General features: G+C 48.3%; 1 protein-coding gene across 5 annotated transcripts in view; it reads left to right on the top strand.

Annotated features, from left to right (window-relative positions):
• Nucleotides 1-6,039: 6,039 nt before the first annotated feature.
• The window catches only part of ARHGEF12 (Rho guanine nucleotide exchange factor 12), a 202,163-nt gene continuing 196,232 nt past the window's right edge, over nucleotides 6,040-11,970 (top strand). For all 5 annotated transcript variants that reach the window (XM_084895549.1, XM_084895547.1, XM_084895550.1 and 2 more), the window contains exon 1: nucleotides 6,040-6,757. In XM_084895549.1, coding sequence (XP_084751675.1) covers nucleotides 6,726-6,757 — 32 coding nt within the window. In that variant the 5' untranslated portion in view covers nucleotides 6,040-6,725. The remainder of the gene's footprint in view (nucleotides 6,758-11,970) is intronic.

The following is an 11,970-nucleotide window of genomic DNA, read 5'->3' as shown; positions in this document are numbered from 1 at the left end:
AAAGGACAGTTTAAGTACTGAGGAAGAAACACTAAGAAATTGTTTAAAAAAATAATAATAATATAAAGTGATATAAAAAAATAGTAAATAAAAAATAGTAAATAAATTTTCAAAACATTTAACAGAGAACTGAAATGCACAAATAAGTCACAATATATACGTATATACTGAAGCCCCTAGAACAATAAAAAATGCAAAAAATTCACTGTTAATAATTCATTTTCGAATTGTCCCCCTTAAAAACCACATTGCCCCCCTGTGGGGGTGTGCCCACGCTGGGACCCCTGGGCTGGAGCTACCAACACCTGGGAAGCAGCTCTCAGGGGCGTTTCTGCCATCAGGGCTTTGTGGTGAGCAGAGACCATCATTAAAAAGAACAGTCTGGAATGAATGAAGGACTGGCTTAATTAAGTCCTCTGCTGTCTCCCGAAACTTTCTCACAGCAAGAGCCTTCTTTGCTCACAGCTGGAACTGTGGGCCTGTTTAACGTTGGAAAGATCTTGAAAGCAGTCTGCCAAGAGGTTTTGTATGCAAGGAAAAGGAGGTGAATCAGGAAACTTTCCCAGTTGTTTTATTCCTGAAGCTCAATAGTGAGGCATTCTTGAAGAGAAAAAAGAAACTCATTTTTAAATGCATGATTTGATGAGTCATTGGGGCAACTATAAAATTATTATGACAGGGCAAAAAAAGACACATATTTAGTATGTGTGAGAAAGATATAAGTTTGGGAATAAGTTTGCACTTTGGTCATTGTATATTGATGGATGGGACTCTTTTCAGTTATATGTAGAAAATAATTAAGTGTCTTCAGGACAGAATTGTCATGCTACCAGCAGGTGGTGATATATCCTGGTTTGATTATTTGGAAAGTGGCTTAGAACCCTAATTCTCTTCTATTCTTTCTCAAAATAAACATTACAAAATTAGCTGGCTGTGCCCTGAGCATAAAAAAGATCAAGCAATAAAGAGTCATCTCGCCAAAACTGGTTTGGCTCAGTGGATAGAGTGTCGGCCTGAGGACTGAAAGGTACCAGGTTCGATTCAGGTCAAGGGCATGTACCTTGGTTGTGGGCACATCCTCAGTAGGGGGTGTGCAAAAGGCAGCTGGTTGATGATTCTCTCTCATCGATGTTTCAAACTCTATCTCTCTCTCTTCCTCTCTGTAAAAAAATCAATAAAATATATTTAAAATAATAATAATAATAATAATAATAATATGGAGAGAAATGATCTTTACAACAGTGAATTACATTCCTATCCAGGAACATATATTACTCCATTTATTCAAGCCCTTTTTATGCCTTTCAGTATAGGATAATATTAATTTCTTTAAAGTGAGTTTTTATAGACCACAAATCCAACATATGCTGCGTTTTACAAAAATCCAAGTGTGCATGAGGCAGCTAATCGATGATTCTCTCTCATCGATGTTTTTAACTCTCTATCCCTCTCTCTTCCTCTCTGTAAAAAAATAAATAAAATATATTAAAAAAGAGTCATCTCTGGCCTCTGTTTATCTTTTCCTTTTTGTTTTCAACCCTTCTAATTTTTTTAATAAAGTAAAATCTGCTAAGAACAAGTAATAAACATGTATAAGAAATTAAAAGGGTAATATACAAATTGACCATCACACCCATGCACAAGATGGCCACCCCCATGTGATCACAAGATGGCTTCCCCCATGTGGTCATAAGTTGGCTACTACAAGATGGCCTGCAGGGGAGGACAGCTGTGGGAAATCAGGCCAGCAGGGAAGGGCAGTTAGGGGTGACAGGCCAGCAGGGGAGGGCAGCTGGGAGCGACCAAGCCAGTGGGGGGAAGGGGGAAGAGGAGCAGTTGGGAGCAACCAGGCCTGCACAAGGGAGAGTTGGGGGTGACCAGGTCGGTAGGGGAGGGCTAAATTAGGGGTGGCCGGGCCTGCAGGAGAGGTAGTTGGGGGCAGGGGAGTGGTTAGGGGGTGATCAGGCTGGCAGGCAGAAACAGTTAGAGGCAATCAGGCAGGCAGGCAGGTGAGCAGTTGGGAGCCAGCAGTCCTGGATTGTGAGAGAGATGTCCAACTGCTGGTTTAGGCTTGATCTCTGTGGGATTGGGCCTAAACTGGCAGTCAGACATCCCCGAGGGTTTCCAGATTGAAGAGGGTGCAGGCTGGACTGAGGGACACCTGCCCCAAGTGCATGAATTTTGTGCACTGGGCCTTAGTCCTATATAATAAAAGCCTAATATGCTAAGTGTCTGATCAACTAGTCGGCCCTTCAACCAATCAAAGCATAATATGCTAACGATATGTAAGGTCACTCAACTGCTTGCTATGACATGCACTGCCCACCAGGGGGCAGATAGTCAACCAGTCACTATGACCTGCCCTGATTACCAGGGGCCAGATGCTCCCACCAGTAGTTAGCTTGCTGTTGGAGTCCAACCAATCAGGACTGAGCAAGAGGGGCTGGACATTCCCTGGAGCTCTCTTACAGTCCCTCCCCCATCCTGATTATGTACCGGTGGGGTCCCTCAGCCTGACCTGCACCCTCTTGCAAACTGGGACCCCTCAGTGGATGTCAGAGAGCTGGTTTCTACAGGCCAGGTCGAGGGACCCACTGTTGCACAAATTCTTCACTGGGCCTCTAGTTCTATCTAATAAAGAGGGATATGCAAATTGACCATCAGACCATCACAAAGATGGCAGCACCCACAGTGGAGGCCAAGTTCTTAAAACAAGCCTTAAGGAGCAATCAGCAGGGACCTAAGGCTGCATGGTACTGGGCTGGGGCAGGAGACCTGAGCCTGTGCCCTCCACCTGGTAGGGCTTGACAGGGGACCTCAGGTTTTCCCCCATGTCCCCGCATTCGGATGGGGACCTCAGGTCACAGCCTCCACCCCGGCTTCAGGCAGGGGGCCTTCAGGCTGTGCCCCCCAACCTGGTGCTGGGCCAGGCACCTAAGGGTGTACTGAAGGACCTAAGGCTGTGCCCCCTGCCCAGCAGGGCTTAATGGGGGACCTGAGGCTGCGCCCCCCTCCTGCTGCCAGGCCAGGGGACCTGAGGCTGCACCCCCTACTCAGTGGGGCTTGACAGGGTTGGGACCAGCCAGGTCTGGTTCTTACCCAATGGGGGTGGGCTGGCATAATTTTGAGGCACCGCGGGTGGGTGGGGACTTGACTCTGGGTCCCATGGTGCGCCCCAGACTCTGACAGGGGGAAGATTTTCATATACATTTTACTAATTTTCTTTCATCTCTGACACTTCTATTATAGAGAAAGGGCAAACAGCAATATTAAAATATTTCCTCTAATTAATTCCCTTTTAATGTGCACAAATTTTGTGCACTGGGCCACTAGTCCTATATAATCCTATCTAATAAAAGAGCAATATGCAAATTAACCATCACTTTGCTACAAATATGGTGGCGTCATAGCACCAGGGCGGGGCGCTGGCCATGGTAATGACGCTAGTGTCCCACGCCCAGGCTGCAGAGGGAGGGAGGGCGGCTGACAAAACACTGGGCTGCTGGGCCAGGGGTGCGGCTCTGGGTACGACCCAGCAGACAGAAGCCCAGCTGACAGAAAGCGGGCACTCTGCTGGGGGTGAGCTCAGAGCTGCCCCTGTGCGGCTCCAGGCAGGCCCCGGCCCAGCGGACAGAAGGCCAGCTGACAGAAAGCAGAGCCGCAGGGCTGGGGGCGTTCCCCAAGCCACACTGTGGGGGCCAGGGGCACCCCTGGCTCAGTGGACAGAGCCCTGCGGACACATGCAGGGGGTGCTCTGCACATGCGCTGCAGAGGAAACACCTTTTCTGAAGGCCCATTGGCTAAGCGCCCTGTAAGCTGCCTCTCACAGCGTACTTGGTAACTTGAGTAATAAGAACCCAAGGAGGTGACCTAGGGTTTTTCCACCTCACTCCTGGAGGAAAAACTAAGGTCTGCTGCTGGAGGGGCTAAGAAATGTCATATCCTGCCCTAGCCAGTTTGACTCAGTGGATAGAACCTCGGCCTGCCAATCTCAGGGTCTGGGTTCGATTCTGATCAAGGGCATGTACCTAGGTTGCAGGCTCCTTCCTGGCTGAGGCCCAGGTCAGGGCTCATGCAGGAGGCAACCAATCGAAGAGTTCCTCTCACATTGATGTTTCTCTCTGTCTTTCCCTCTCCCAAGCTCTCTAAAAATCAATGGAAACGTATCCTCAGGTAAGGATAAAAAAGAAAGAAAAGAAATACATATCCTATGAAAGACACATCCTGAAAATGCCTAAAGAAAGTTGTCATTTTTTCAAGGTGAAGGGACTGGAGTCTGTGTTGATGAAAACACCTTGGCAGTTTTAACAGTGGCAGCAGCAATGGGGTGATGGGGCTGGTGCCCTCCCCTGATCAGCATGGTCACCTCCTGCAGAGGAAGGCCAGACTGTGGCTTAGGCCTGTTCCCTGTCAGTAGGACAACCCCTGAAGGCTCCCAGTCTGTGAGAGGGGGCAGGCTGGGCTGAAGGACTCCCCCCGCCCCCACCCAGTGCACAAATTTTGTGCACTGGGCCTCTAGTAATCCTATATAATAAAGAGGTACTATGCAAATTAACTCTCACACCCTCACAAGGATGGCTGTCTACAACCAGGCCAGCAGGGGGGGTTAGTATGGAATGACTAAACGAATGAATAAGCAGGCTGTGTGGGGAGACCAGTCCTGCAGGGAGGTTAGTGAGGGATGGCAAATTGACTGAACAAGTAGGCTGCATGGGGTGACCATGTTGGCAGGAGGGGCAATTAGGAGTGATCAGGTCAGCAGGGGGCGGGGAGTTAGGGGTGATCAGCAGGGAGTAGTTAGGGGAGATCAGGCCAGCATGCAGAGACAGTGAGGGGAGATCAGGCCAGTGGGAGGGGGTGGGGGAGTTAGGGGCAATGAGGCAGGCAGGCAGGCAGGTAGGCAGGTGAGCGATTAGGAGCCAGTGGTCTAGGAATGTGAGAGGGACATCCAGATCCCTGGGATCAGGCCTAAACTGGCAGTCAGACATCCCCTGAGGGGTCCAGGATTGGAGTGGGTGCAGGCTGGGCTGAGCAGACCCTCCTCCCCTGGATGAATTTCGTGTACTGGGCCTCTAGTAAGAAATAATGATCACAGTTCATTACCCTTCTAATTTCAGCCTTAGTTCAGACATCTAATAATGATCTTTTCTTTCATGAACTGTGGGGATTGACCTAGAAACAGCCATGTTAAGAGGTCATTATTTCTCGTCTCCACATCCAGTTTACTGTATCTCCTTGGTCACTTTATTTCCACAAAAAGGTTGAGGTCCCATACCCATCAGCACAAGTTTAAATTCACAAGTTTGAAAACTTTGATAAAACTATAACTACTTTAGATGTCTGCCAATGGAATGAAAAGGACCTATATTGAATGGGGTACAGTTACTTAAATGGTTACCATACCTAATTATGGAATCACAAAACTAGATGGCTATGGAAATCTACCCGGAAAGGGGCGGGGAAACAGGGACCGGCCCCCCAACTATGGCTATGTGCCTGATAAATCTCCTTTCTCTTCTCCTGTCCTTTGTTCCACAGCAAGCTTGGGTCGTTTTCTTAATTGGGCAAATGATGCATTTCACTTTGCCAAAGCAGCAGCCCAAAGACAGACTTTTACTGAGAAATCCTGACTCCGCGCTTTCTTTCTCCTCAGCCCTGCGCAGCTCGGCCCGCAAGCCGCCCGCGGCGGACGGCCTGGAGGCCGGCAGGTGCCGGAGGCCCAGCCCCTCCTTGTGGGGCGCCTTCCGGGGAGGACGGCGCGGCTCCGGGCCGGGGGTCGCGCCCGCCCATAGAAGCCGTGGGCGCGCGTCCCCGGAGGCGGGAGCCGGGCCGCCCCTCCGCGGAGCACACGGCTGCGGGCCGGGGCTGCTCCGCCCGAACCCGGGCAGCGCCCAGGAACTGGCCCGCCCCCGGTTCGGCGCGGCGGGCCCGGGCCGGCGCCCCGAGTCTGGGCAGAGGCCTCCGGTCAGCGGGGCGGGGCGGGGCCGGCTCGCGCTGGACGCGGCGGAGACGGAACCGGAACCGGAACCGGAAGCCCGCCCGCCCCGCCGCCGCGGCCTCCTCCGCCTGCTGCGCGAGCTCCCGCGAGGCCTGGACTTGGGAGGCGGCCGCGACCGAGGGCCGCCGCGCGCAGGCCGGACGCTCCGCTCCGCCGCCTCGGGCCGCCGCCCAGCCGACGGGGCGGGGCCGCACCCGCGGAAGAGCCGGCCGCGGGGCGATGGGCGGCGGGCCGCGGCGCTGAGGCCGGGCTGCTGTCACCGGCGCCGGGACCGCGTCCGCGCCCGAGGCTGTGGGGGCGGCGAGGAAGCACAGCGACCCGGCCGGGACATGGGGCCGCGCCAGCCCGGCGCCCGGCGGCCCGAGAGGCGGCGGAGGCTGCGGCCCCGAGCGCCCGGCGGCCCCCGATAGACACGGCGCCCGGCGGCTCCCGGCGGCTCCCGACGGCGCCCGGCGGTCTTCCCCCCGCGCGGCCCTAGAACTTGCTCCTCTCCCGGCGGCCTCCGCCTCTGCCTCCGCCTCCGCCTCGGCTTGTGGGGCGGCCTGGTTCGGGCCATCTCTCGGGCTCCCGCCGCGCCCCCGACCCTGCCGCCGCCCTCGATGCCGGCAGGCCGCGCGGAGCGGACCGTGTCCCTCTCGGAGTCGGGCCTGGGCCCCGAGCGGCGGCGAGGCGGCGGCGCCCCCGTAAAATGCCCGTTGGATAAGGGAGGACCTCGCCACGGGCCCCAATGAGCGGCACACAGCCCACGACCACCGACAGGTTGGTAGCCGCTCCGCCCGGCCCAGCCGCGCAGCCGGGCCGCGGGGGTGAAGGGCGCCGGGTCGGGCCGGGCCTGGCCTGACAGGTCCTGGGCGGTGCACCGGGCGCTGGGGGGTTCCTTTGGGATTCCTGGGGTTTCTGTGGGGTTCCTGGGGGGTTCTGGGGGGTTCCTGAGGGTTCTCTGGGGTTCCTGGGGGTTCTGTGGTGTTCCTGGGGGTTCTCTGGGGTTCCTGGGGGGTTCCTGGGGTTTCTGTGGGGTTCCTGGGGTTCCTGGGGGGTTCTGTGGGGTTCCTGGGGGTTCTCTGGGGTTCCTGGGGACTTGTCTGGAGCGGCCTGGCGGAGCGCCGCGCGGCTCCGGCGGTGCTGTCCTTGCCGCGGCCGGAGGGCGGTGCGGCCCTGCGCCGGGGTCCGGGCAGCCTCGCTGCTGCCCAGCCGGCCTCTCGCACGCGGGGTCGCCCTCCGGGGCTCCGTCCCCGCCGCCCACGGTGCTGGGAACCTGGTCTCTTAAGTCCTGCCCCGCGCGGTGCTGACCAAGTAATTGTCCAGGCTATTGACGTCACCCGCCCATCACAGGTTCTTGCAAGGGACAGTATCAAGGAGCTAAAAAAAAAAAAAATAAAAAAAGTGAGGGGGAATCCTGGGGCTTTATTTGAATAATTGCATTTTCAGTATTTCAACTTCCAGAAACATTTGTATTTAAAGCGATACGAGCCCCAAGCGAATCAGTAGGCAGGCAGGCAGGCAGGTGGACGTGCCGGGGCTGCTGCTGGTTGGTGAGTTGGGTAGGCCATTTGGGATATCCGTGGAGCACTCTTTATAGTTTCCTTTTGAATATCAGGCTATGGGATAAAAGCATCTTCTTTCACTCCATTTTATTTCTCACTTTAATTATGACTTTGTATCCTTGTCTGAGACTTCAGCTTGTTTTTTCTCCCAAGCAACCTTCTGACTATTATATCATTGAAAAAAGATAAAATAACTGAATTAGGGGGCAAATGAAAGCTCTTTGATGAAGGGTGCAATAGTGTTTCTGCAGAAAATAGTTGAATTTCTTAAAGGAGTTTGACCTAATAGTAAGACTTAGTTGTTGATTTTAAAAGGGTAAATTCCATTATCATACCATAACAGCTACTCCAAAAGCAGAACTTCCTGTTCCTGTTGATGCTTTCCAGTGTCAAGTGAATGTTTACCTAAAAAGATACCATTAAACATTTAAACTATATTTATTTTTAGATTGGTTGTCTTAAAAATATGTTTTAGTTTTTAAGGAAATGAAGTAATTTTCAACTTTTGAGAGAGAGCGCACTTAACAGGAGTAGCAACACTTATCTTGATTTCTCTAGTTATCCTCGTTCCTTTCAGGGTGTTTTGCTTCTGAGAAATAAGTTTCACGGGCGTGTGGGTAATTGTTCTCCTGGTTTGTTCAGTTCCCTCCCCCTCTGTGAACCTGTAAACTAGAAGTCTTACAGGAACTAAGGTAGTGGTGGTTTTCTTTGTGATGATAGGGGTGTTAAAATTTGTAGAGACAGATACAAAGTCATCAATTCATTCCACACAAAAATCACCCACAAGCCCCCACTTAATGACCTTTCTTCCTCTTTGCTTCTCAGAGATTTTCTTACTATTTCCATTACCTTGGAAGTAGAATCTTGGGACTTGTGCACTTCCTATGACGTAGATGAACTATAAATATAAATAATCATGCAGTGAAAAGGTGCCTGTTCTGTGCCAGGCACTGTGGTAGGCCCACAGGGTTAAAAGATGAGGATTCTAAGTCTAAGATGAATCTGCAAATTGGTTTGGATAGTAATATCTTTGAATTGCTTCAAGTGCTGCTTGATTTTTATCTATTTTTTTAAAAGAAAAATAACACCTTTAAAAGTCATTTATTTTAATAAGCACTACTGAGACAGTATGGAAACGTGTTTCTTAGAAATTTACTAATAGCTTTTTATTTTTATTTTATTTTTTGCAATCCAATCTTTTAATTGAGACATGGAATTTTTCCTTTACAACTTCTTGCCCTCAATATGTTAGCAGGGTTTCTGTCATCTTCTCACATTGATTTTGAATGACAGCTTACACAAAGATATTCACAGAGAAGATAGACTTGGATGCCTTGAGTTCTGCAGGTGATTACTGAAATCTACTTAATTTATGACTCCAGATGTTCCGTCATTTGGGCTAACAGCTTTTTAAAGTACTAATTATTCTTATGTGACCATTACTTTTTCTTTAAGCATATTCTATGAACAGCTAGCATCCACTGGCTGTTTGGGAGAGGAGTTGCCCCGACCTGAATACATGTTTGAAACACAGCTCTGATACTTTGTGCCAGGATGCCTTAACAAACTTCTGCCAGCGTTCCTACCTTCTCAGCCTGCTGCCTCACCCTCGTTCGTCCTCCCTCAGTGTACCGGAGGCATGCCTGCCGGCTCTAGAGCTGTTGGCACAGTTAGCAGTGCCAGTGCAGCTTTTAAAGATCCTTTCAAGTTGGAGGTATTGCCACAAGGTCCGGCTTTGCTCGGGAGGGTGCGCAGCCCCGCAGGCCAGGTGGGACTGGAGCTCTTTCGCTCCGGATTGGAGTCTGTCTGTCCTCAGTTGAATTCTGACAGGCTGGTTTTGGACGTGACTCTGTTTTGCAGTTAGTGGTGGCAGAGGACACTTGGCTGACCAAGATGAGAAAGCTTTATTCTTCTGTGTTAGGGAAATAAGTGCTGGGCTGGGATGGAATTCAACTGTGTTTAGGCTGGGATTGCTCCCTTTGGATTCCCAGAACTAATATTCTGTTTTCATCTTTTGGAATCAGCACTTAAAAAGTGGCGAAAATACCCAATTGCTGCTTTTCAGTTTGCATTGATTACCACATTCAAGTCCTAAAACTTACCTTGTTTCCAGTCCTCTTACGTACCGAGCTTCTGTCGCTGAGAATTCAGGGCTTCTATGGCAATTGGAATTTCTTCTGAGAAATAGAAGAGAATGATTTTCCATGGACTCAGTAAATGATTTCAGGCTAGGTTCTGGAACAATGAATTTTTAGGGGACAATACAGGTGGGATTTTGTTTTAAGGGTCTTCCTTGAAATAAATGGAGTTTGTCTTGTCTTGGACTTATGGATTTTGTTGTTGTTTTGATTTAGAGATAAAGTTTTTTGAGGTATTGGCATTTTTTTTTTTTTAGTGAGTTCAGCTGTATGCTTATTTAACTTGAGTAAACTTTAAAAGTGAATGTGAAAACCTGTGACTTTATATGCATATATCCAGTAGTTAGCATTTTCATTCATGATATTTTTTTGCCAACATTGCTATAAAATGCTTTTGATTAGAAAACAATGCAAAAAATACTGTAGGTGTGCCATTTTAAAGGTTGCCTGAGCCATCTGCAAGATGAAATTATTTGTAATATAAAGTCAGTCATTTATAAATACAAAATTGAAATTGGGAATCAATCCCAGTTATGTTGTCTTTTCTAATATAAAACCATAATTCATATAGATATGCAATAGTTCATTAACTTGTTCAGTTCTACATGAGAAACATGTATCATCCAAATTAAATTAAAAAAATACAGAGTTGTAGTCTTCCTGATAAATGGCACATTTATTAGATGTTCACATTTATTCAATGAAATGACAAGAGAAGCTTTATTTGAATCAATACACAAATATGTTAACCTGGAAATACTGTATAACACAGTCTTGGTTTCCAGTTTTATACAATAATGTTGAGTTAACCAGTAGGATTTTTTAAAAATTAAGTTTGAATTTTCAATTTAAAAATTAAATTTGAGGCAAACATTGACAGAATCCATAAATAGTGTGTTTTACAAATTTTTATGTGGAGCATTGTGATTCCTGGGAAAAATCTATAATAATAAAAGCATAATATGCTAATTAGACCTAGGTGCTTTTAGATGTCTTTCCGGACGACCTTCTGGATAAAGCCAGGCTTGGAGGGAAGCCCGGCCCCGGGTTCGGAGGGAAGCCCGGCCCCGGGTTCAGAGGGAAGCCCGGCCCCGGGTTCAGAGGGAAGCCGGTGCTGGCAGCGGGGGAAGGAAGCCTTCTCCTCTTGCATGAATTTCGTGCATCCGGCCTCTAGTCTTTGCATAAACACACGGTTGCCTCTTCTAAACGCCATCTAGAAATGAGTATGAGTTGCCTGCCAAACTGACATGGGTCACAAAGCCAACAGGATGTTTTAATGTTTTTTTATTCAGAGATAATTGGAGGAACTCTTTTACATCATAGTTGTCTGACAAAGTTACTAAAAATGTTTATCATATAATCTCTTACCTCCTAGAAAGTGACCATGCCATATTCTCAGGAGTAGGGAGTTTGCCTTCATTCTGTCTCCTCCATGAAAACTTGGCTTTGATGCTGTCTTAAGGTTTCATGTGAAGACATGCTCCTTTCCCGTTTAATAATTAAGCGTGTTCAAAATGGTAGCATTTACACTGAAATTATAAAATCAGCAAAATCATAAGTATTTTATCTTCTTTTGAGTAAAATACCCTCATGTATGTACTGATATCCTGTCATTCTTTGGCATTTACAATGTTTTCAACTCAGTGTAGAGCCAATCACCACTTTAGACAGCTCATAAAGTTTAAGTCAAGTTATAAAACTAGAAAGGACAGTTTTATAATCTAGATTTTTTTGATTTTTTTAAAATTTAATAAATCTTTATTGTTCAGATTATTACAATTGTTTCTCCTTTTTTTCTCCCCATAGCTCCCCTTTACCCAGTTCCCACTACACCCACTTCCCTTACCCTCCCTCCCATTGTCCTCATCCATAGGTGTACGATTTTTCTCCAGTCTCTTCCCGTACCCCCCACACCCCTTTCCCCCTGAGAATTATCAATCCCCTCCCATTCTATGCCCCTCATTTTATTATATTCACCAGTTCTGTTCCTCAGATTTTTAATTCATTTGATTTTTAGATTCACTTTTTGATGTGTATTGTTCATAATTTTTATCTTTACCTTTTTCTCCTTCCTCTTCTTAAAGAATACCTTTCAGCATTTCATACAATATTGGTATGGTGGTGATGAACTTCTCTAGCTCTTTCTTAATCTGTGAAGCTCCTTATCTGACCCTCAGTTCTAAATGATAGCTTTGCTGGGTAGAGTAATCTTGGTTGTAGGTTCTTGCTATTCATCACTTTGAATATTTCTTGCCACTCCCATCTGGCCTGCATAGTTTCTGTTGACAAG

Source organism: Pipistrellus hanaki (genome assembly GCF_964339955.1).
Source record: "Pipistrellus hanaki genome assembly, chromosome: 9".
In the NCBI taxonomy this organism is placed as follows: Eukaryota; Metazoa; Chordata; class Mammalia; order Chiroptera; family Vespertilionidae; genus Pipistrellus; species Pipistrellus hanaki.
This window is presented reverse-complemented; position numbering and strand designations above follow the sequence as displayed.